At 41.0% G+C, this 26,387-nt stretch overlaps 1 protein-coding gene and 4 non-coding genes across 8 annotated transcripts in view; all 5 read left to right on the forward strand.

The window, feature by feature from the left end:
• Positions 1-26,387, forward strand: part of LOC121176140 (ELKS/Rab6-interacting/CAST family member 1-like) — a 101,856-nt gene that overhangs the window by 60,537 nt on the left and 14,932 nt on the right. For 2 of the 4 annotated variants that reach the window (XR_005892901.1, XR_005892902.1), the window contains 3 exons: positions 13,991-14,138; positions 21,322-21,429; positions 21,801-21,878. Coding sequence is in view for 2 of the 4 variants with exons in the window: in XM_041030131.1 (XP_040886065.1) it covers positions 13,991-14,138; positions 21,322-21,429 (256 nt within the window). In the remaining 2 variants the exon portion in view is untranslated. The remainder of the gene's footprint in view (positions 1-13,990; positions 14,139-21,321; positions 21,430-21,800; positions 21,879-26,387) is intronic. The other 2 variants (XM_041030131.1, XM_041030132.1) reach the window with 1 other exon arrangement.
• trnak-cuu lies at positions 18,549-18,621 on the forward strand. The gene has a single exon. It is a non-coding gene; the product is annotated as a tRNA-Lys (tRNA).
• Positions 18,958-19,030, forward strand: trnak-cuu. Its single transcript has one exon. It is a non-coding gene; the product is annotated as a tRNA-Lys (tRNA).
• trnak-cuu lies at positions 19,203-19,275 on the forward strand. Its single transcript has one exon. It is a non-coding gene; the product is annotated as a tRNA-Lys (tRNA).
• On the forward strand, positions 19,448-19,520 carry trnak-cuu. Its single transcript has one exon. It is a non-coding gene; the product is annotated as a tRNA-Lys (tRNA).

Raw genomic sequence — 26,387 nt, forward strand, 5'->3', positions numbered from 1 at the left:
TTATTTGACAACTTACTGAAAAAAAAAAAAATCAGCGCTTTCAAGCTCTACCTTTGCATAATACATGATCTGTTTCAGGCTGCAGAAAGATATTCTTCTCACATATTTGGGATATTGTGTGTTCTCTTCTCTGTTACCCCTCAGTGAAAAGTTTGGTTTCAGGTAGCTGCTAGTTGCTTTGCTATGAATAATGTACATGACGCCATTGCTCATATTTTTCACAAGACATTAGGGTTTGGTCAGCAAGTACGTCATTTGTTTCTGGCTTTCTCCCACATGTAAAACATGAGATGTTTAAGGTGGCTGTGTCCTGTGTGTCCATATATCTCAGTGTAATGCACATGAAACTGTCTCTGCGCACACAGGCTGCCGTAACTCTTTGGGGTTTGATGTCTGATTTGCTGCCCAGTTTTACATTGGTGTAAGGTTTAATGTTACTGCGAGACATGATAAATGATACAGCATGTTTCAGAGGTTTCTGGGACAGACACAGAATATATTAACGCACATGAGCACACACTCATTCCCATGCAGAAATATATATTCCAAATACAGCTGGAAGAACTCACACACTGACAGTCTTTTTTGCCTTCTCTTGTTTCCTCCCTTTCCTTCTTTTATTGTCTCACACTCACAGACACATACATACACACTCTGTAATGTAGTTGTTAGAGTGTCTATTTATCTTTGTATTCTAGTTTTCACCAGCTAGTTGTGTATGTCTTCTTAACTCCAACACTATGCTAACCTTTGGTCTCTTATGTATATTGTTAGTTTGTGTGAGTTTCTGTGTGTGTGGCTAACACACAGCATTCATATGTATTAATATGGACACATCCACAAGCCGGTAAATACACACAAATAACATGTAAACGTAGACACACCAATACACACCAATCTAGACACAGAAAATACACAAACCAAACTAGACACAGATACACACATCGGCCCTGCGGGGCTCCAACATGCGACTTTCCCACTGATAAATCATCTGCAGTGACCTTCGCACATGCATGCACGATCGTAAAACACACACAGACATATTTTCTTTGTGATATACATTAAATATGCACATGCTCGTTTTCTTCCCAGCTTTGTGTGCATGTGTGTTGTCATGTGTTTGTACAGTTTGGGGTATGCAGGTGGAGGAATGTGCTGACAGTGTGTGTATAACAGCAGGGTGTCACGTCTGAAATCCCAATCTGGATGAATTAAGGCCTATTTTATTCTCTGCTGTTCTGCTGTGCTGACATTTAATACACATATCTACCGCGCTGCACTGCACTGCTCTGTCTGATTAAATGAGAGGAGACAATAATCTTCTAAACCTTAACTTTTAGGTTGTAGTCAAGACAAGTCGTGTCAGTTTTATTTATATAGCTTAAAGTCACAAGTCATGACGGCCTCTTTCCTTAGATCATTTATTCATTCATTTGAATGAGTAAAAAAATCCATCACAGTCACATCCATCTCACATGGTTAATTGTAAATATTACATAAACCAGTGATTGGATTTATAGAGACTTTACTGAAATGTGCAGCTTTGCTCCAGACACCTTGTTCAGGGCAACATGGTCCATAAGGCATCAAATGTATTTTGAGCATAACTTGGTTTGTGGAGGTATAAACTGCGTTTACAACAATAGTCGTGGTTTTGATCATTTAAATATCAAATGTCCTGATTTGTTGTAATAAATGTGAAAACGTGACAGTTTTATGAAAATTTACTGAAGGCCTTTTCCCGTGTTGCAAAGACGCAGTTAAACTTAATAACTAAAAGCACAGGATTGCATTTTTATGGAAGGACTGCTATAAGACGTTTGTGTGTTTTACTCATCAGAACACCCACATTCAAAACCATTTGTGTAAATTCATTTAAAATGAGGTATGGCAAATGTTTCTATATTTCAGAATGGTCCATTGAATTAGTTTAAATATCACAACTGTTATATTAGTTTAAATATAACAGTTTGGATTGGATATCAGAACAGATTGCAGGAGGAGAGAGGTGGTAAGAGGAGAGAAGATGGGCAGGAGAGGACAAGACTCAAAACAAATAGAGGAAAAGAGGGAAGAGCGGACCAAACGAGGAGAAGAAAAGAGAGTAAAGAGGTCAGGGCAAGAGTTATAAATCTCCTTTTTGGGGGGAGGGAGACAGTAGGAGGATAATAAAATGAAAGAAAAGAAGCAGAAATGTTTTTTTGGCAGAGAGAAAAGCAGGGAAAGCAAAGAGGAGAAAGACAGCTGTCCAACAACAACTTACTCAAGCCAACAAAACTGCGTGATATCCCAAAGAAATTATATTGCCTCCATCTCTGTCTCCCTCGCTCCTTCCTTTCATCCATCAATCTTTCAGACTACAGCATATATTGAATATATAACCACTTACGTGATATCCTCCTCCGTTAAATTCACACAACGTCCTTCTTCACCAAAAAAAGTGTTGACTAATTTAATGGTCATCATTCTTACAAGACAAAAAAAAATATGAATTTAACATTTTTTAAATCTTAATTTTTAATCTGTTGCAGCAAATATTCCAAGATGTAAAACAGCCAGACGCTGATTCCTGTTTATTTGCGAGGTCGTTATGGAGATCGTCACATTAACGATGCTTCATTACAAAAGAAAACACTGAGGGCACCACAATGAAAAGACCCTGCTGCACAGAAACAGGGGTGATGATGCACTTGACAATTCTTTTGACAGTGAAAATGGTCAAGGTTTCCAGCAACAGGCAACAAAGTGAGCCACATTACTTTTGTTTGCATTGGCAGGGAAAAAAACCCCATGAAATTCTAGTTGTTTTCTCTGCATGTGGGAGGCTGCCTCAGGCTGTAAGAAACAAGTGATAATCAGGTATTGGGTGGTGATGCACTGTTTTATTTTTTTTGGTAAAACTCCCAGCAATGGGAAAATCTATTTGGAAGTACTGGAACAGGGTCCTGTGTATGCCTAAGAGAATCATTTTCAGCATATAAAAATGAAGCTTTGAGTAGATTAAAGGTCCTTTTGAGATTTAAAAAAGAAAAAATCAAATTTGTCGTTTTCAGCTGTGTGTGTGTAGGTAACTCATGCTGTTTTTCCTGTTGTCTCACTCTCACACACGCTGTGTCTTGAAGAATTCGAACAGTCTTGACTACAGGAAGTCTTTTTACACACAAACACTGTATTTTGCGCCACATGTACTATTAGACTATAAAGAAAGTGTGTAGAAACACCGAGTTGCTGCACTGTCTTCAGCCTCCCGCAGTTAGAGCCTTTGCTGATGCCTCAAGGTGAACACTATAAATTCGGTTTATTTTTCCTTTGCTTCTCTGTTCTTCGTTTTATCTCCCTCCCAGCCTCTCGCTAACCCTCAAACCTCTCCCTGCACCCCTGCCTCCATCCCTCCCTTCATTCCTGCCGTCCCTCCCTCACTCCATCCCTTGCTCTGGAATTCCTTTCCTCCATCTCTCCCATCCTCCTTTTTTCATCTCTCATTCTTTGCATCCTACCTTCCTTCCATTTCTCCGAGCCTACATTTGTCTGGAAACGTCATTATCGAATGATTTCTGTCTGGCAGGCTGTATTTCTCTCTGTCTGTCCCTGTCTTCACTGTTGTCACCACATACTGAAACTAATCAATGATGTGTGTGCGTCTATGTGTGCATTTGTGCGCATGTAGTAAAAAGATCCTATTTTCAACGGCTCTGTCAATTTGACGACAGCTCTGCTCTTTACAGCCGGAAAGCCATCACTAACAATATGACTGCATGTGTAAAAGACTCACACAAACACATACGCACACGCGAACGCACACGACAGCTATCCCATCACTAACAATAGAAGTACATGTTGCCTTCAGACATAAGACCGTCACACACACATACACACAGTGACTTACAAAACCAGACGAGACAGCATTACTTCTGAGAAGCTTTCATTCCCAGAGGAATGTTTTATACACACACACACACACACACACACACACGCACAGACACACATACACACACACACACACACACACACGTATGTATATATTTATATATACACGCATGCATAAAAATACATCCTCCTACACAAATGCATGTACGCATGCTTATGGCAGTGCGCTAAACACAGAGACAAGTGCTTTGATCCCCTCAGACAGCAATGAGATTAATCCACACTGTGCCAAGGCAAGTCTGTGAGCGTGCCTGTATTTGTTGTGTGTTGTGTGTATGACAGACATCTTGAGAGCTTAGTGTGACAAAAAGGGGCACGCGGTTTTGACACTTAGTCTTATAAGCTCAAATCAGGGCGCCTCGCTCCCTCCCTCCCTCCTCTCCATTTTTCTTGCGCTCTCAGCACTTGCCTCTCTTGCCCTCCTCTCTCTGACTCTGGCTGCCTTCTTTTGTCCTCTTTGATTTTTTTTTTCCTTTCTCCCTTGTGAGAGACTGAGGGAGAGATTGGAATCAGGAAAATAGAAGCAATAAAAGATGTGCTGCAGTTAGAAGTTGTATTTAAATAACAGGGTTTTCTGAAAGTCTCTGAAGCCTAGCAAACCAGTGATCTTCAGCTGAATATTCAGCAGAGAAAGAGAGAAAGTCCCATTTTTGGGGCTGACTTTTTGTATTATAATGTATGTTGTTATTGTCCTTATTTTATGTGTCTGTCTGTACACGTATTTCAGAGTTCTCGCTCCAATTAAGTAGACTGAATTGAGCTGAATAAAAAGAGGGACAAAGAGTGAGACTTAAAACAGGCACAATGAGCAGAGAACAAGAGTAAAATGTTCAGAAGGATGGAAAGCAACCAAACACATCAGAACTGAAAGAAACAAGTGGAGAGAAAGAACAGATAAAGGGGAAAAAAGGATGCGGCAAAACCTAAACTCGCCTGTTTTCCTCTGCTGATTACAGGTTGTGTGTGCCAGGCCATCAAACAGATCATTAAACAGCAATTAAAGAGGGAGAGGGAGCGATGAAGAGGGAAAACATATCAAAAAGTAGAAAACAAAACATGCTTTTTTTTTTTCAAACCCTCTGATTGTACGTTGTGAGCGCCAAACGATTACATTTCTATTCTGGAAATAATAAAACTGCAGTAGAAAGGCAGGCAGAGGAGAACAGGAAAGAGTAGTGACAGACTTGTGATTGGTTTGTTTAACGTACTGAAAAGAAAGAGTGATACAAAGACATTAGACTTCGCAAGAAACAGACAGAATTATAACCTGACAGCTCTCACATTAGCAGCATAATTACAGTTACAAATTAATGCACAACTACAATGTAAATATTCCGTTTCCATTTTAAGACTTTATTCTCCTTAATGAGGAAAGCAGGCTCGCTGTGAGGCATTGAAGTCTGTGGATACACACAGTGAATGAAGACACTGAGCACATAATCGTACGTGATAAATTAAATGAAACAATGGAAACAGAAACAATGAATTATGTTTCAGCAAAATCCTGATAATGAAGTCAGTCAGTGGGCTTTTATTTTGCTCTTAAAATGACAAATTTAGCTCTTCAAGAAGTAAATAACTGTCATTTTTATAGTCTGTTGCAACTAACCGTGGCTGTCATTTGTACTGTGCCACACAAATGTAAAAACATACTACTTTATGTAGTTGAGTTCAATCATAGAGATGCTTAAAGGACAAAAGTTTTAGGAAGTGTTAGTTCCCTACTTACAAATGATGTGTTTATGCTGCTGTACATAGATATCATGCTGTAGAGTTTCAGACTTTGAATGGATCTACCTTCCAGACAGCTGTTGGTTTCCATTTATTTGTGACCAATATGAAAATCATAATGTATTTATTTTTTGTCTGTTACATTATCTTTGGTAATGCAGAAAAAAGGGTAGATTGACGGGTACATTATCTCCCAGTCATACAGTATGTAACCCTAAAAAAAAAAAACCCCAGACATATTTATTTGAGTGTGAACGCATTTCACTGCAGTTTGGCCAACAGAGCTGCACAACAGAGGGTATCTATCTTTACAGTAGATCCACAGAAACATATCTGTCACTCTCATGTTGCCAAATGAAGAAAATATCCTCTAAAATATACAGTATGCTAAATATAAATAAATATTTAGGAGTCGCAGTAGTCCTGTACTGTGACTGGTCAGTGTTACATTAGTGAATCTGTGCTGACAGATTGTAAGCAGATGTCTTGGTCTCTGTAGCACAGCATGGAAATGGATTTTACTGTAAAGAACCATAGTGGAGACAAAGCTGCATCTTTAGTCACACTTCTCAGTGTGTGTGTGTGTGTCTGCGTGCGTGTGTGCGTGTGGTCCAATGAAAAAAGGCAAACTCCAGCGGACCATGGATAATGCATTTTTACACCTTTCTTATTAGTCACAGTGTGTGTCTGAGAGACAGGCAGAGAGAAAGAGGTGAGGGAGCGAGAGAAGAGAGTGTTTTTTAGGAGAAAAAAGTGAGCGAGAAAAAGGGGAAATGTGTCAAGAACAGATCCTCATTCTGTCATGCAGTAGTCCCACCTGCCCTCCTCTCTCTCTCTCTTCCTCTCCCCCTCTTACCACGTTTGTCTCTCTACCTCCCTTTCCTGCTACTTCTTCCCTCCCGCTCTCCATTCCTCTCCCCCTTCACGTCTCTTTGATTTGTTTTCCCTCCAAATCCTCCAGTTATTTTATTCCCTTCCCTGTCAGTGCCGTTTCTTTCTGTGTGTGTGTGTGTGTGTGCATGTGCGAGCGTGTAAGCCTTCTCGCTGTCTTTCTTTAAGCCTCTCTGATGTACAACAGCTCCTTGAGGGGAGCTTTTCTCTCCCTCTCAAACACACACACACACACACACACACACACACACACACACACACACACACACAGACTTATCCTGTGCACCAGCTTTAACCTATTTCCCTAACACTCTCTTTCCCGATCTCTCTCACTTTTTCCAATTCTCTCTGATGGTCTCTTACCCCTTCGTCTCCCTCCATACTAAATCATTCATGTCCAGCATTTCTGACCCACTTCAACTATAGGTTAAGACACACACACACAGACACGCACACACATGCAGACAGCTTTCAAAAAGATCTCACCCAAAACCCCCGCTGTTCTCAGTGTGTTATTGTACATTATACAGTGGGCTACTTTGATCTAAGGAGCATCAGTCAAAGATAAAACAAAGTTTCTACCAAATCAGGACCTGGCTTCTTTCCGACAGGATGCAAATCAGGTTTTTTTTTCCAGCCTTTTCACAGTCATAATAAACAAGTAAAGTTTCCAGATCAGTAAACACATTTTGGTTTTTGGCGTTGAATAAAAGCCTAGAGGGCATTTTTAACTGTAATTACCGATAATCATTTTATCATTATTCTGTATTTTGAACGTACCATTATCCCTTTGATGTGTTTAATGTAGCCCTCAAGAACAATTTTAACGTTTTGAATGCACATAACAACTGTGGTAGGTGTCGGTCGTTTTTTTTTGTCCAATAACTGCTGATAAAATCCAGTGAAGTGAAACTTTGTGTTGGCGCATTTGCAGGAGAGAGAGAGAGAGAGCAGCAGTAAATGGTTTACTATAAACCACGGCTTTATTGGCTATCTTTGCTTTGATGCTGCGCACATGGCAGGCCAGCACCAACAAATGTTTCATAAAACCTGCTCTGATCTGTGTATTCATTGCACTTTTTTCTTTCGTAGGGCTATAAACCTGAGTGCGTCTGTGTGTGTGCGTGTGTGCGTGTGTGTGTGTGTGTGTGTGTGTGTGTGTGTGTGTGTGTGTGTGTGTGTGTGTGTGTGTGTGTGTTAAAAGGTGAATAAAGTTTTAAGGAGAGGCCTCCAGCTTCATTCTTCTCTCTCTGTTTCTTACTTCTGTACCTTTTTCTTTCTTGCTCCTCACTATTTGGAGCTGTGAGGCATAGCAGCAGTTCACACCTCAAACTTGTGTGTGTGTGTGTGTGTGTGTGTTTGTGTGTGTGTGTGTGAGACACAGAGAAAGAGAGGTAGTCAGCTCAGAGCAGATGAGAATAGGAGGCCCAGTGCTCACTGGGTGTGTGCCCCAGGACAGAGTCTGTCAGCTGGGAGAAAAATACTACTCTGCAGGGCCCCACTCCTGAGACACATAAACTAAACTAGTAGCTGTGTGTGTGTGTGTGTGTGTGTGTGTGTGTGTGTGTGTGTGTGTGTGTGTGTGTGTGTGTGTGTGTGTGTGTGTGTGTGTGCGTGCGCGCGTGCGTGTGTGTGTGTGTGTGTGTGTGAGAGAGAGAGGGAGACGGGTAGAGAGACATAAAGAGAGGCAAAAACAGAAAGAGGAATTAGAAATGGTTTAATTTTACATTCATGCGTACAAGTAGATTATGCAGAGTCATGAACACCAGAGGTGTGAGGTCTTTCAACCAAAAGCCACCTGATTATCAGGCAGCAAACTGACAGAAACAGAAAAAAGAGAGGGCTTAAGGTGAGAGAGTGAAAAGAAAGATAAAAGAAAGAACAGAATGGATCAGTTTCTCCTGATCCTCTCTCTATCACACATTTCTTCAGTCCATGTTTCTATGCTACATCTGTATGTGTGTGCCTCCAGGCTGCATTAGCTACCACTGAGAGCCAGCTGTGCCCTCCTTCGTCTCATTCTTCTCATCTCTCCTCTGCTCTTTGCTCTCTTTAAAATCACACTTTTTCTTCCAATTCACTTTAAACAGAATATTCCAGGCGATCTCTCTCTCTCTCTCTCTCTCTCTCTCTCTCTATCTCTCTTTGTCCTTCTCCTTTTCTTTTTTGCTTCATAAGCTAAAATCTCCACATGTTCTTAATGGCAGAAAACACTGTGTTATTTGAAGTTCAGACGCTGTGTTTGATTATCCTATACTGTCCATATATATATATATATATATGTGAATTTCCTGGACGCATCAGTGGTGGCCAGTCAACAAGTCGTCTTTTACTTGTAAAGTTTTCTGCTGAAGGTTTTCAGGTGATGGCTTATTTGTGGTCAGATGTTTAAAGGTGTCCCTCAAAGCCCACCTACAGCACCCCAGCCCCCAAATTGCTGCCCTGCACAGATCTGAGGGAGCATAGATCCAGACTCTTTTAACTGCTGCATGAATCCATTAAATAAGAATCATTTCAGTTTGTGCAACCCATTCTGTCTGCTTTTGTTTAAAGCAAACCAAAGTTCACATCACTTATGATTACAGAAAATATAATTATCACATTTTTCTAAATCCACTGTCGCCAGACAAGTGAACCTGCTGTTTTAGTTCGCCTCAGAAATTATTTATTTTCTCAAAATCGGTCATAAAGAGTTCTGAGAGCTGGTTTTGGAAAAAAAAAAACTTCCTTGAAGTCTACGCAGCATCGAGAAGTTTTAACAAGTCTTGAATATGGTTCTCTGAAGGCCAACGCGCAGAGTGAAACCTCCCTTCACAGAAATGAGGTCGAACTTGACACGCACCACATCCTACAGAGGTTAAAGAGTAAACTCTGGCGTCCTACAAGCGGCCTCCTGTGTAACCAGAGCAGACAGTGTCGCAGAAAACAATGGAGAGCTGCTTTGTTCGTTCGGAAACAGAGAGCAGAGAGAGGGGATTATTTCTAAAATAGCTCTGTGTTTGTCTTAGACAGAGACTGGCCAGTGTCACACAGGGCTGAATCTACTTTGCGCACATACACAGGGACACACACACAGTCACACACGAATGCACAGAAATAAGCCTTGAATACACGCAGACAACCTGTGAACATGCACACGCACAAAATACACATAAGTACATCCTTATAAGCACATACGCACGTACAGAAACACATGCTGTCATAACACAGACATACAGCTATCACTTGAACACATACACACATACACACACACTGTAGATTGCAGTAAAGGGTGACAGCATGAAAGAGATAACACAGCACACATGGGAAGCTGCTTTTGTGTGTGTGTGTGTAGAAATATGTGAGTGATCTAAGACCAGGCATTAGTGTTTCAGATAAAGCGAGGGGCCTTAAGTGGTTTTAGGAAGGAGAGAGCCTCCACGCATTTGTGTATGTGTGTGTGTTGGGGTTGGGGTCAGGTGCCTGGTGCGTTTGTGTGTTTCTGCTTACTGTCTGCCCTGTCGCCGCGGCGATGACATCATGGCACACGACCGCCGAACGACGGAAAGAATTCCTCCGGTCTTCTTTACAGACGGAGAGAGAGGGAGAGAAAGAGAGAGAGAAGAGGTGGAGAGATAGGACGAGTGACGAAGGACGGGGGAAGGTGAGGAGAGGAAGAGATGAGAAGTGCAGGGTGGGCGAGAGATACTGATGGAGACTCAGTGAGAAGGAGAGGGAGGAAGTGAGTGGGAAGAGAATATAAGTGTAAATGGAAACTTGTTAAATTTGGAATAACCTGTGAAATGTTCATATAAATGTGTGGCTGTTTTACTACTCACCACCATTACCACCTGAATGAAATGTTATTCAGCCCGGTGCCAGTTTTCTGTGAACGTTTACAGTGACTCATCAGTGGAGTGTGTTGCTGGACAGCGTTGCATTGCTCGTGACAAAAGCTGAGCCAGGTTCACCTTTTTTTTTTGCTGGCATTTTCCACTGAACTGGCTGTGCAATCACAGAAGACCCTAAAAAGACTTTATCGACACAAAATCCTGAGACGAATGTGCCACAGCACATTGATAAATAATTTTTAACATGTACAGCACAAAAATACCACAAAATAAGGAAGTATGAGAGATAACCTCTTTAACAAGCTCTTATTCTTTGCTTTCTGTTACTAGACCTTCCTTTATCCCACTTTGCTCTCCGTACTGCTGCAGAAAGGAAAGACTTGAAAGGAAAGTTACAGAGGCTGCGTATCCACTGGGAACCTTTCCTCCTCACAGTGCTGGCTTCGTCGTCTTTGTTATTTTCAATTGTAAGGACACACTGCCAACACAGCTGAGAGCATACTATGTTTTCAAGTGCCCTCTGACAGTAGAATTATCTAAAGATTTAGCAAAAGAGCGCTGCACTTGAAAATTTTTTTTTTTTTTATGATCACATAGCAACAGCAGTAGCCACAACCAGCACTTGTCATAAGCATGTGTTTAGCTCTGCAAGCTGAGAAGGCCAAGTAGAGAGTGTTTTAAGTATGTGCATGCATGTGTGTCTTAGAGATGAAGGGAGCGTTATGGAGAGGCCCGGAATGAGACGAGTGCATCTGGAATAAATATCATTTTATCACCAGGGTTTATAAGCGCCATGTGCTGGCAGGTAACTCTCAGATATGGTATAAAACTCGACGCACTGTTAGCTTTAACAAGACTAATGTTCCATTAGCCTTTCTGTGTGTGTGTTAGTGTATGTGTGTGAGCACCAGTGTTTGTATTAAAAAAAAAAAAAAAAAGCAAAAGACTGTGACAGTGTTCCAGTGTCTCACAATCTGGAAGAAAGGAAATGTTCTTTCTGATAGCTTAAAGGAATCCAAGGGCTCATGCTGGTTTAAAGTTTAAAAGTATTTCACTGTTCAACACACCGATGAACAGAAGAAGCATTTGGGATTCCTGAAAAATGGCCAGGAGCATGTGGATACAGACATATAAATTAAGTGTGTATATCAAGATACCCCTCCTTATCGCAGTATGATGGAATAGTACGAAACCTTGAAGACTGATTTTGAAATTTTAAGAAACTTATGCATTTGAGAAAATTGGCTTATTTTGTTTGTGAGGAAAAAAATGTTTTATAGAAAAAACATTTGTAAATTTATCATTGTGAGGTTTTGTAAAATGCTACGGTTTGGTATTGGTACTGAAGCTCAGGTATTATATCAGCACTGGTATCAGAACATTTTCTGTCTGCACCTCTTCTTTAGTGTTGTAAAAAATAAATGTATCAAATATAATTATTTATCAATATCAGGAAATGATATAAAATAAAGGTACAGTATTATTAATAAATCTAATAATGTTGACATTCACAAATAAGCACTGAGAAGTCTGACAGTGACCAGACTTCCCCAGGGAATCGATCTACCCACCCGAGTCTTAACTCCCTCAATTGCCCCCTGACAAGACTGCAGCAGTACAGATGTATGATGGGACACTTGCACACTGACAGTGCGGTCAGTGAGGCTGACCAAAGAATCTGTGGGTCTTCACACAGTCCAAACATGTAATCTGTCTTCATTTAGATGCTCTCATCTCTGCATTCCTCACTGTACCACTGTATCTGTGTGTGTGTGTGTGTGTGTGTGTGTGTGTGTGTGTGTGTGTGTGTGTGTGTGTGTGTGTGTGTGAGAGAGAGAGAGAGATTCAGAGTGTGTAATTGTGTCTTGAGTAAAGAAAGAAAGTGATCAAAAATGGCATGTAAAAAATATAAATGAAGTATGTCTCTGTCTGTCTCTGAGTGGATTTGTGAGTGTATGGACATAATTATATGTCTGTGCGTTTGTATATCTTCATACATTCTTAGCTGTAGTTACAGTAACAGTACAGGAGAGGAGTTGGTGGGAAATATGGCCTCCCTTTCTTTTGAACATCTTTTCTGTTAACTTTAACACCCTAGCCTAGAAACTGAAGCTTTATCTTTTTGTAAGTCTGATCGCAAAAACAATATGCGTAAGAGGACAATTAGAGATGGACAATAGTTGTTTATTCATATGTAAAAGTTTGCATCGATGTTTGTGTGCATGTGTGGTCACTCGCTGAGCCCTGTGGGATTGTGGAAAAACCGTTGTGATTTAGTTTCTCTCTGGAAACGGACAGAATTCCGAGAATTCTGAGCCTTGGGTGTCCTCAGAGGCGGCTCAGCCAGATCTGCGGCCGATGGGATGGATGGGATGCGGCTTGTTGCTTGTCGACCACATGGAATGCTATCTATCTGTCAGCTCGGCTATCCAGACAGCGGGAAGAGATAGAGAGAGACAGACAGACAGGGACTAAGTGTAAACAGTTAGCCAGAGGCATTTATATAAGTGTGCATATTCGTGTAGTTAAATAAAGTTAAAGGTAGTTAAACACAATGTTATTAATTGCCAATTGGAGCATCTTTGGAACCAAATACTTGCTATCAGTACCTTGTTGGTGGCTTGTGAATCATTCCCTCAACACAAAGTGATAGGCTTAAAGCCACCGCTTTGGCAAAACACATTGTGCTGAAGTGTCAGTGACAAAAGACACAGACTCCCTGCCTGCTCCCTACTCCTGTAAGTGTGACCAAGAGCCTCCTTCTTCTCATTGTTAGAGAGAGATGTGCTTAATTTTCCCTGCAGAAAGGACAAAGTAAAAACTGCACTATATGTAGAAGTGTAAAAGTCTTTTGCAATTTCTTTTTTGCTATTTTTCCTTTATTGGATAATAGATGCCATGGAGAGAAACGAGGGAAAAAGACGAAGATTTAACATATGCCATAAAAGTTCCCACCATAAATGAACTGGGGACATCCTGATTACATGGTATGCGTCATACTTGACCACCAGCAAGCCCCATATTTTTGCAAAAATGTACGAATTGTATCCTTCTAAATCACAATGTGGTGCTCCAATTAAAAGGACTTCCCTACACTTGTTGACACACCATGAGTTCACCATAACATTAAAATAAACCCAAATTAGTATCTGGCCGCGCAGATAGTTTTGGTTTTCTTTGTCCAGACTTTGCAATATCCATCTCTGGGATTTCTGTCGCCAACCCCGATACAAGGGAGACGACTGGAAGGGTGTCCGGGAAGAGGCGGAAATCTCAAGAGACAGATATCTCAAAACGAGGCAAATAAATCCAAAACTACGTGTATGGACAGACACTGCTAGATTTGCTGCTAGTAAGTGTTTTTTGTAATTTGGGTGAACAGACCCTTTAAAGTGTCTCTGTGTCTTTCACATGATAATTTGTCTAAAAGTTGTAAAATTCAAACAGTTTGTTCTCACAGCAATTAATGTCATCTACATGCAGCCTCACTAAGTGCACCTGTAATTAAATCAAATTAGCTGCTAACTTCTGAAAGCAGCGCTAACATTAATTTAATTTCATTAATCTTCTTCGTCTTTTTCATTTTAAAGTGTGGTTTGTTCTTTGTGCAGGCAAGAGGCACTGCTGGCAGCAATAAGTGAGAAGGACGCCAACATCGCCCTGCTGGAGCTCTCCTCGTCCAAGAAGAAGAAAACCCAGGAGGAGGTGGCAGCTCTGAAGAGGGAGAAGGATAGTCTGGTTCAGCAGCTCAAACAGCAGGTATGATTACTGTATCGACACTAACACACACACACACACGCACACTGACACCCAAGTGGACACTGGGAAAGTTTTTAGGTCAGTCATTTAAATTAGAGGAGTAGAAAATGAGAACATAGGATATCAGTTTTTTAAAAAAGCAGAGAGAGAGAGAGAGAGAGAGCACAGGTGAGGTGGCAGTGACGAGGGGAGCAAAGAAAATAAGAGAAGCAGAGAGAAACTGAGTCCAGATGTGACCGCAGTCCTCCAACCACCAATGGTAAATTTAGGATTAACCTACCCCTCCTACACTCACCGCACACACACAAACACACACGGAGTTCAAATCTCCAACAAATCTCTGGTGACAACTCTTTCGTATGAATTTGTATTTATTTAAATTCTCTGTCCGCACACTGTATACACAAACACACATACACACACAGACACACACACACAATTGTACACGTGACTTCGCTGGTAATGGATACACAATCACAGAGTTCAAGCACACAAATATGTGCACACACCCTGATATGTACACACTCACCCAGGCCAAAAACAAGGATATAAACATGACCAAATGCCTCTGTGGTTCCACACAGAGGTCTATTCACAGACACTCACACACACTCAGACACACACTCACACACAGTAAAGGTTCTCGTGGGTCTAGTGAACTAACCAGCCCCTTAGTGGATGAGCCTTCTGGGAGTTTGGTGGATTTCTTCTTCACTGTTTCCCCTCTGTGCTTCTGTCTGTCTTCCATGTTTCCTCTAACCACCTGTACATCCATGCGTCCACGCATAACGTGTACACACGCCTATCCATGCACAAGATGTGTATTTATAGTATCTTGCACTATTACCATAGTAATGTTTAGTACTTGCAGGACATGTGACATTAGCTCCTGAGTGTTAAACCCCTAACCTGCTCGGCTGCAGCTGCACACACATATTGCACAAATCACCAAACACATTGACATGATGGTGGCACACAAAAAAATCAAACCCCAGGAAAGATTGGAGAGCTTAATCCTCGCTTTTATTTCCCTTGATTCTGACTGGGAAATGTACCTGCTGTTCAGTGGTAATAACTGAGTTTTCATCCTCAAAATGCTCAGATAGATAAAACGTAGAAACTCTTTTGTTGCAAAAAATTTCCAGTTATTGAATATTGCCAAAAATCCACTTAATGGATAGAAAAAGCTCAAAAGGACTCAGTAAGATAAATGTAGCACATGCAAGAAAGAGAAAAATCTGTGTGTGTGTGTGTGTGTTTGCCAAGGAGTGCTTAAATTGGTGTTTAAGAGAGAAGCGGGGAGTGTTAGAGAGAGGCTGCATCAGATGAAGTCATTATTACATGTATTACTCTCCTCTCTTCCTCCCTCATCCCGTCATTTCTCTGTTCATCCTATTTGAAGTCATTTATGACACCTCAGGGTCTCGATAGTGGTTACTGACAACACAGAGACTCTACTGTCTGCTGCTACGTGTGTGTGTGTGTGTGTCTGTGTGTGTGTGTGTGTGTCTGTGTGTCTGTGTGTCTGTGTGTCTGTGTGTCTGTGTGTGTGTGCTTGCAAGGGTGTGAGCGGTTCTGCTCCCTCTCTCTCTCTGTGGTGTCATAATTTTCAGTCCCTCACTGATGGATCAGAGCCGAGACTTCCTCAATATTCCTGTGTGTTTGTGTGAGTGTGTGTGTGTGTGTGTTTGCAGTGTAACTATCCAGTAAGCTGAGGCTGGTGTAGTATTTTTAGATCGCTCCTTCAGAGTGACATATACACACACTTTGCCGCTGATAACCTGCCTGACAGACGGACACAGATAGAGTTGCGGTGTGAAATTAAAAGTGAGTGTGAATCAGTGATGAAGTAAATGATTTGGTGAGCAGTAAACTCTGGTCAAAAATGGAAACTGTAAACAGAAAGCTGTATTTTTAGATGTGTAAAGTATGGAGTAACTAAATCTGGGTTTATCTGTTTATAGTTTTGGTTTGATGCTGTTCACTGTGGCGTGGCAGAGATAACCACATTTTGCCAGAAGAGACTGATAAATGGATGGATCCATCCCAGTGGATGAAATGGATGTATTTGTTGTACTACATGCTACATACATTAAAAACACACCTGTGTGTGTGTGTGTGTGTCAAAGTGTTTCCCTGCATGTTGGCCTTTGACCACATACTTCAGTTTGGGCAGGAAGCTGTAGATCAAGGTGACCTCAGCTCTCTGCACTCTCTGCTCCTCCTGTCTATTTTCTGTTCACTTTAACTCTTTAACTTTGTTTTATTTTCTTCAGCGCCATGGTGGAGAGACACAGACTAAAACTATGGGAGAAAGAGGGAGAGAAGTTCTGGTGGAGTGTGTGAAAGCAAAGAGAAGAGGGAGTGACTGTAATATTTTATGAAATGGAACAAGGGAAAGAAAAGGGGAGAGGTGAAAAGTATGCTACTGCCCCTCCCGCAACAGGCGCATGCGGTTAACATTTGCAGGTGGTGTATGTGCGGCCGTGGCCATTGTTCTTCACCTGTGTGGCTAAGGCCTGGCTGTAACAAGGGCATTTTTAAAGAGTTCAGCTCTCCATATCAGTGGTTATGTTGTCTAGGTGTTATTTTACCTAACCCACAAGACTCCCTAATTACACTGAAGAAACAGTGGGAAAGCATAGCCATACTTTGTGGTGGAGACAGTACCTTCAGACACTTATAAATAGATGAACATGTGATGATTAAAACTGCATTGGTGAAGGGATTTTTCTGTCATTCAGGGTCGAAGTTGCTGATATAGAAGTCTCTGTAATTCATCAGAGACTTTGTTAATTTACATATTATACACATGTGCATGGAAGTTATAAAATCTCCAGAAAAAAAATGCAGTTCTTGTAATGTTTCTCATTTAGAGTCACAGGGATTTATTAGTTTGTTTCTTTCTTTACAACCTTAAGGGTTCGTCATTATTTCTTTCTAATCACCATGACCTCTGCTGTTGCTGACAAAAGTGAAAAAATATGGGTCTAATCTAATTTATTGTTCCACAGACTTATAAAAATGGAATAAGTCCCCTCAGCGCTCAACTCCAACACTTTTCATTGTCATTTGTAATTTCCCACTTATCAACAACTTTTTCTTCTTGACAGAGAAATGGGGGGGAAAAAACGAATCTAATTTTTTTATCATGATGAAACAGCTCTCGTCCAACCATGACTCAGCAACTTTTCATTATTGATAATTGCACAGATATCAACAACGGTTCTTCTTTCACCACTGGAGGGAAAGACGAAACAATAATCTCATCTAATATTCCCCAGAGCCTTATCACAATGAAATCATTTTCTTCCGAGCATGACTCAGCAATTTTTACCACCCTCATTTCACTCCCTGTTCATTTGTTTCTCATTCTCTATATTGTCAGCGGGTTACAGCAGAGCCGCAGGAAGGTTAGATTGAGGGAGAGGAAGAGGAAGAAGAGGTGAACAATGAGGGAGGAGGAGTGAAATAATGGTGTGATGATTAGATTAAGTGAGAAAGAGATAGTTGGCACAGAAACTACTGAGCTGAGGTCAGCATTCCTGACAATTAGAGAAAAAGGGGAAAATGCAAAGAAAGGCCAGAGAGGAGAATTAAGAGACGACAGAGTGAGGAGGACTGGGGGAGGGGGGTGGGGTGTTAATTTCTTCCTTTCCTCCAGTTCCCTTTGTTCCTCTCTTTCTCTTTCTTTTCCTCTCACCTTCACCCTGCCCCCACCTTTTACCACTTTCCTCCTCGCACACAACTGTTCTTCTTTTTCTTTCCTCTATTCTCTCCCCCCACCTCCTCTTTTTTGTCGACACTCTCCCTCTATAATTCATGTTTTTTTTTTTCGGGGGTTTCATTTTTTGGGCCCAGTATTAGGCTACACGTGGACTAATTATTGCAAATTGCAAATAGATTGGAATGAATTCACCAGAAACTTTCACCATTTTAGATGCTGGTGTGACCTTTACATTTAAATATGAGGATTTGTTATAGGTATTTGTGCTATTGGTTTGATGGTGGTATTGGTGTCTAGTGTGTTCATTGTTGTGGTGCATGTGTGAAAGACAAACTGTGAGATTTGGATGTAGGAAGGCCACGTTAGAGAGCTCCGATATCAGACGGCCTCTCGTCACAGTTTATCCTCTTTAACTTAACTCCTTTCTTTCTTTCTTTCTTTCTTTCATTCTTTTTTACTTGCTCTCTCTAAATTTTGGAAGAGTGGGCTCATTTTTTCAATTCTTCATTCATTATGATCATCAGTCAAAATCAAGGCCAAAGACACTGCTGATGAGACAACATGTAGAAAAGGGAGGAGGGGGTGCTTAAAGAGAGCAGGATAGAGAAGGGATAAAAGGATGAGAGGAAGGAAGGGGAGTAGGGCATGGTTGGACATTTGATGCCTGTATCTGTTTATCAGTGGCCCGGCTAGCTCAGTCGGTAGAGCATGAGACTCTTAATCTCAGGGTCGTGGGTTCGAGCCCCACGTTGGGCGTTACCCTTTTGGGCTGTAGGCTTGGCCCTGTTAAAAGGTCGAGTTTCAAGATAAGAGCCTGAAAAAATCTGCATTGTGGTGCATTTTCCATCTGCTACTGTTATACAGTTATAAGGAGTTGGTTCATTGAGATAAACTGCCAGTGGCACATATCATGGCTGTCTAGGCCATCCAGGCCTATCGAGGCCTCCCTTTGCCCTCAAAACGTCATCAGTTGTTCATGGCATGGATTTGACAAAGTGTTGGACATGTTCCTTTGAAATCATGATTCACATTGATGTGAGTACATCCCATAAGTTCTGCGGATTTGTCTCTTTTTTTTAGCTCCTTTACACAGCCCGGCTAGCTCAGTCGGTAGAGCATGAGACTCTTAATCTCAGGGTCGTGGGTTCGAGCCCCACGTTGGGCGGTTGTCTTTTGGACTGTGGACCCTCTTAACTTAGGAGATCACCTTCTCAAAAGTTGTTGGACTATAGAATGGCCAATGTAGTCTCCACCATCTTTTTCTGCCCCCATACACACATCTTTGTCTGCTTCCATTCTGCCTCCACTTCCAATGCAGTGGTGAGGTGTCTCTTGAGGCCCGGCTAGCTCAGTCGGTAGAGCATGAGACTCTTAATCTCAGGGTCGTGGGTTCGAGCCCCACGTTGGGCGGTTGTCTTTTGGACTGTGGACCCTCTTAACTTAGGAGATCACCTTCTCAAAAGTTGTTGGACTATAGAATGGCCAATGTAGTCTCGACCATCTTTTTCTGCCCCCATACACACATCTTTGTCTGCTTCCATTCTGCCTCCACTTCCAATGCAGTGGCGAGTTGTCTCTTGAGGCCCGGCTAGCTCAGTCGGTAGAGCATGAGACTCTTAATCTCAGGGTCGTGGGTTCGAGCCCCACGTTGGGCGTTAGACTTTTTTTGTGGTCCAAGACTTCTGCAGGCTTAATTCCTGCTCCTGAATCTTAGTCTCACTCTCAAGTGAATCCCAATGTGTAATCAAATATGCATTCTTGTGATGCTGATAACAACAATCAAACACTATGAATAGTCTCTTGTAGTAATGCTGTGTTTTGCTGACTAAAAGTGTCTCATACAAAACGATTTTCAACAAGGCATATGAAAAGAATATTGTTTTCTTTTTGTATAATAGTGCTAATTTTTTTTTTAGTTCTTACTTTGCCCATATCGTGTTCTTTTACTACTGCTGGTGGTCAACATTGTTAACAGACGTTGTGGAGAGGAAGAGACAGAGACAAATAAACATCACTCCGCAGCTGTCAGTGTGCGTGTTTGTCTACAGGTGCAGTGGGGACTCAACATTCTGTGCTTATATGGTTTCAAGATGAACTGTTTACTTTCCATGTTTGTTTTAAATATGTGTGTATTTATTTTAAAGCTGCCTTTAGAAAATGAGGAAATGAATAATGTGTGTGTGCACGCCAGGGGAGGCCCTCTTCAAACTGACTTATGTACATAGAGACACACACACATGTGGTCCCACGTGCACACGGAGGGAAATGCGCACCAGTATCTCAAGCTCACACACACACACACAGACTTTTAAAAATGCAGTCTTTCATTTAGCTTTCAAACAAACACGTATAAAAGTTGGCATTCACATATTTCTTTCAGTTTCTGTCAAACACACACACAAAACCTCAGTCTGGCCTGGTTAAGCCCCTGTTCCTTGCAGGGCTCAGTGAGAGACTAAAGGGATTTAGATTGTACAAGACAGATTTAGACTAACTCCCTCCTTCACTTTCCCTGCCTCACTCCCTCGCTCTTTCCAGACCTACTGTCGCACTACTGAAGTATAACTATAACACGAGAAACAGATGGAGCAGCAAGAGAGAGGAAGAGAGAGGAGAGGAAAGGATGGAGAAGAACAAAGAGATGATGGCAGAGCAAAGAGGAGAGAGATGAGAATGATGGAGCAAAGAAAGAGAGAAAAAAGGGAAGAAATGGGAAAAACAGAAGGACAAAAGTCTCCACGCTGTATGCTAATGTGTGTTTGTACATCAAAGTGCTTCTGTAGGTGTGTGTGTGCTTTGTGTATACAGCACATGAAGTGATTTACAGGTCTTTGTGTGTGTGTGTGTAGCCTTATATTTGTCTAAATCTTCATGGATCTCTCCCCAAGTGGCAAGTTAACAAGCCTGTTATTTTTCTGCACCAGTTAACAAGCTACACAACAGGTGGCATGTGAAGTTGAATGAGTGCGTTTGTGGCTTGTGTGTGTGTGTGTATGTATGTATGTGTGTGTGTGCAGTTCCAAAATGTGTACGAAATGTTATTGTTACTATTATTTTTAAATACAAGCAGAACCAACCCAACATTTACAGCATAAACACACACGGACAGTGTGATCTCTTTCTATCATTGTCTTTTTCTCGCTGTCCATTTTTGACTTTCTCTCTCTGAATCTTATTTCCCTCTCTCTGTCTCTCGCACACACACACACTTAGTGAAGGCAAAGCTCATGGCAGTCGTCCAAAACTCTCCTCTCTTCTTCCTCTCTGCAAATTAACTCCTGGAGGAATTCAAGGCGAGGGTTTTCCTCTTATCACACACACATACACTGCTTTCTGTTGTTTTCTCAAACATGAATGTTGTTTTCTGTCGCTGAATCATGTAAAATGATTTTTCCCTGTCTTTGGTGTGAAATATCAAATAGATCTAATTGTTTGTGACTTTTCGTCCCCCTGTAGACTCAAAACCGGATGAAGCTGATGGCGGACAACTACGAGGACGACCACCTAAAGGTCTCGTCTCCAAACTCAGAGCAGCCCAACAATCACAAACCCTCCCCAGACCAGGTGAGAACTCTGCCCAGGACAATGATCCTTCAGCTGAGGGAAACCTGCAAATATCATCCCAGACCCCTCGCTCTGCTTCAGACTAATATCATCACTCTTGTGTGGATGAGAGCATGCTCTAACGTAACATTTCTAAATCTTCCTGTTATTTTCATTAACAAGTTTATGTTCAAGTTAAAGATAGTGACTTTCACATGTCCCTCTTTGGGAGTAACATTTACTTTTTTGTCTAATTAGATGACATATGTTTTAAAAAAGTTTCATTTTTTTCAGTATTGCTGTACTTTGTATGTCTACAATTTCATGTTTCGCCAAACTAACTTCCTGCTTTCTCTGAACTCACGCTGCGGTTGGGCTGAACCAACCAATAGGACGATGAGGAGGGCATTTGGGCCTAGCCAATCACATGCCTTCTTTCTCTCCCTCGGTCCTCCATTTTGTACAGAAGGGTGAGCGTCTTCTTTATCTGGGTTCGATCACGTTTGGATGTGCTCATCGTCTCACTGGTCTTTCGTTTTTCTTACTTTTGTTTCATCCGTGAGTTTGTGGTCGTTCTTTTGTCATGATCCAGTCATTTCACTTGCTCAGTTTTTTTTTCATTCTTTGTAAGAATCTACATTCAGTCTTGAAACTCTTCTCTTCGATCTATCTTCTTCCTTTCATTATTTTTGCTTTTCTTTTTTTCAGGAAGTACATTTCTCATTCTCTCATCTGTGGCTGCAACTGATTTTCTCCTGATTTTTTTGTCTGGTACATAAAAGCTGAAATGAGCTTGATTCAAGGCCTAAACTGGAATCCTTCCAAATCTCATGTCTTGAACATGTCTCAAATATCCATTCTGCTCATTTTCATATTTACTTTTTGAGCCGTTCCTCCTGCTCTTGTTTGTTTGTGTGTTTTTTTTTTTATTTTCCCGTCATACCTTAATTGCCTACCTGTTTCTTCTTTCCAAGATTTTTTTGCGTCTTTGGTAATGTATTGATCTTTGTCTATTTGTCTGTGCAGCAGCATCTTTTATTGTAAACTTCTGTGTTAATCATGATGCTTTAGATCATTGCATGATCCCATCACTTCTCAGGTGAACTTTGTGTGATGTACGGGATAATTTCAGAAAACTGCTCCTTTGCCAAATTGTTAAGTAAAAAGTAAAGTTTTTTAGGAATGTTAAAAAGAAGCTTTTCCCCTTGACGCTTGCCCTGTGCTGTTTTTTAATTACACAATCGGGGATTTCAGTATTTTAAGGCCCAAAGGTCATTAATCGCACATGCATGACAACCTGCAAGTCAAGCAAGAACAAAAAACACGCCTCTACAAATCGGTCTTAGCACACCTAATGTAGAGTGCAGTCCTCCAGCAAGTAATTTCCCTTTTCAGTCTTCACTCTGATGCATTTCCAATGCATTTTAAGCATTTTTTGAATAACGTTGAAACGAGTGTAGTGTTGATGATCTGATTAAGTCATTTGCTCCTGTAAAATTCAGTGATTTTTGACGTTATTAAACAGGTTGGTATTGGTTTGATCTGAATTAGGACAGTGGAGGCAGCGCCACATATGAGTAGCACATGCTACTTTTAGCGCAGTTCAGTTCCTCCAGTGGGATTTCCCATTGGGATGCTAAAAGCCCAAAGGTTCACCAGCGGATCTGGGTTTGTCCCTGGTTATTAATTAGCGGTAGCACCTCCCTGCTGAGAGAGACTGGCCGGCCAGCGCACACACAACTCACACTCCATCTCTTTTACTTTGTGTGCTCGCGAGTGGCTGCACGCACACATGTACAAACACACTTTCTCCTTGGTGTGTAAGGTGGTTAATTCGCCATAGCACATTACGTCGGAACAGTGAATGATTGTGACTCTTTCTATAAAAGGATTCTGTGATACAGCTGGAGAATGAAATGCCTCACAAACAACTACAGCAGAGGAACACAGGAGAACACACGTACCTTTGTTGAGAAGATTTTTATGGTATTTTGCATTTTTAATGAGTGGTTTTAGACACATCGGTTAAAAGTGACAGGAAAGAGGCATAATTCAGGGTTTTGGTTTTGTGAGGTTTTTCAATATTTTAAAATTACTTAACATGAATTAGTACACAAAGCTCCCACCTGCAAAAACTATTTAATATTTAATTTTTCACATGACATTGAGGCTGCGTCTTTTTTATGTATTGTGTAATGTTACTTAAATTATTACAACTATAGATATTTATTCATAGCTTACTTGCCAAAATACACAGAAAAGACTGGGAGCACTTTCTGCCTTATATGATAAATATTTAATTTCACGCGGTGCTTTTAAGGGAAATATCCTGTTCAAGTGTTAATATACTCACTGATGATAAAAAAGATAGTAAATTGAGATTTTTCACCCCACAGTGGCAAGGTGAATAAAAAACCTAGTTACTAAAATACATCTTTGTTTAACTGATGAATTAATTTTCAAAATAGGAACTGATTAATTTTCTGTTACCGGATAATTGATTAACTGTTTCACTTAAGAACAAGTCTACCCTGCGCAATTGCAGTGTGAGCTGTTGACGAAGATTTGTTTGAGGGTTAGGGTTAGGGTTAGCTTATTAGTTTATTAGTTGCATCACATCAGCAGCCATGATTCCAGCACTGTCAACGTATTCTGCATTGAAATCCTACCTCCTACCTTCAAAAGAAGCTGTTCCTGGTCAGTTAAATTTATTTGTGCTTGTGTGCATATGTGTCTCAGAGGGATCTGTGGAGAAAGAAAAATCTCGATTTCACCGTATAATGTGGCCATTTTTGTGGCCAAAGTTTTTAAATGCAGCCAGTCAGTGAGGCCCAGCTGAATGTCTCTCTTTGGAGTTGTTTCATAGTACAGTAAGAGTCTGGTAGGCAGTCATGGGAGGTTAATAAAGAGGCACAAAAGCACACACTCTGACACACACAGTGCTGTATAAAATTATGTCTCCTCTGGGATTGTTTCGTTGTACAGTAAGACACTGGAAAGCACGGTAGACTCATTAAACACACACTGCATACATTGACCATTGCAAGTTGTGTAATGCAATAAAAAGATATAGGTACATACACACTGTACACCTTAATAAAATCAGTAAATTCAAAGACTTTAAGCTCGGCAAAGACTTTCAGAGGTCAGCATTTTGTTCATATTTCACATTATTATTACAAGAGTAAATTCAGGCTTATTTTAATTTTTTTCTGTTAGTCATTATACAGTTCTTAAAATGGAAAAGAAAGCAGAGGTCTTGTTATTTCTGTCTAAATGTCTTCTTTATATCACCATCATTCCTTCCATTCTTTCTGTCTGTTCCTCATTTGTCTTGTATTTGATCCACAGAGCTCCGCTGCAGGTCTGGAAAGTGTGGACAGTGGTTTTTTTTAAGCCTTTTGACAGAATAGTCCAGATTAGAACGTGCTGTGAGAAAACAGCTGGGGCACATATGTTCAGTATGTTTTTAAAGCATTAAAGCTCTAAAAACTTTGAGCCATGTTTTCACATATTGTCATATTACACAACGGTGTTGGAGGGATAACGTCCTTGTTGCGTTGCGACTGTCAGCATACATCAGAGATGTTTTTAAAGTAGGATCCCTCCAGCCTTTCTTTTTGCTTCTCTTTCCTTCTCTGTTTACCTCCCTCTCTCCTCCGTAGGGAAATGTTCAGTAATGTCTTTCGTAATGGACTGTAACCTACTGGCAGGTCCTCACTGGAAAATACTGTAACTAAAGCTATTTACAACTCTGATAATGATCCTGCATGAGCGCATGTGTTTTTATGTTGCAGTGTGTTTGTGTGCCTGCTTATACTGTATGGGTATTTGCTCTCACACATAGTATATATCTGTGTATATATTTAGTATCTGTGTGTGTGTGTTTGTGTGAGAAACAAGCAGTTGTGAGTCAGGAAGGTGGGGTAGCTACTCGTGAACTCACCAATGGAGGTGGTCTGGAAAAACAAAATTATTCCTAGTTTGTGTGGGTGTGTGTCAGTATGTGTGTGTGTGTGTGTGTGTGTGTGTGTGTGTGTGTGTGTGTGTGTGTGTGTGTGTGTGTGTGTGTGTGTGTGTGCGTGTGTTGTGTTCACAGTAAATAAGGTAAGGACTCAGAATCAGAAGTGACAGTTACTTTGAGTTATTCTCACCTTACTTTCAGCTTTCATTTTTGCAGCAATGCTGGTAGAGACAAGCGAGCAAGAGGAGTTTCCTTTTTTCTCACAGAACCACCCACATTTAGTTCTTTTCATTTATTTGTCAGGATGGTCAGTATTGAATAATGAGTGTTGGATATACAGTATATGTAGAGTTTCATATGTTATATTTTATTCAATTATTAACAAAATCTGCATCTTGTTTTTTCACTGTTTTGACATTTTAACGTTTTTAAACTGTTGATCAAAACCGTGCTTGAGGTGTCCTGATAAACAGTTCTAACAGGCACCTGCCAACAAATCAGAGCCAAGTATTTGATTTAAAAAAAAACAATAATTTCATTCTGTCTAAATCAAAATGCATCAGGAATGAAAGTCAAGTTAAGATGTGGGACAACATTACATGAATATTTGCAATTCTTGTACCTAAACGGTGATGAGAGAAGCAGATTAATGAGCTGAGGTAGAGTTTAGATACCGAGAGAGAGAATGATGTTACTGCACTGAGTGAGAGGAACTCAAAAACTCATGAGTGTGTGTGTCAGTGTGTGTGTGCGCGCTGAGTGACAATGGGCAGAGAGCGCAGGGTGTGGACAGACGCCGCTGGGATTATATATACTTTACCAACACACACATGCACACGTGTGCTAACAGCCCTCTTAACATGCCTCTTCTGCACTTCAATCCTGCTATTCCCCGAGGAGCATAGTGTGTGTCTGTCTGTCTTATCTGTGTGTTTCTGAGTGTGTGTCTGTGTATGTGTCTCTTGGGGGGTCCTGTCTTGTACCCACAAAATGTGTGCGTATCTGTTTTGCTCGT

This window comes from Toxotes jaculatrix, chromosome 22, assembly GCF_017976425.1.
Source record: "Toxotes jaculatrix isolate fToxJac2 chromosome 22, fToxJac2.pri, whole genome shotgun sequence".
Classification (NCBI taxonomy): domain Eukaryota; kingdom Metazoa; phylum Chordata; class Actinopteri; family Toxotidae; genus Toxotes; species Toxotes jaculatrix.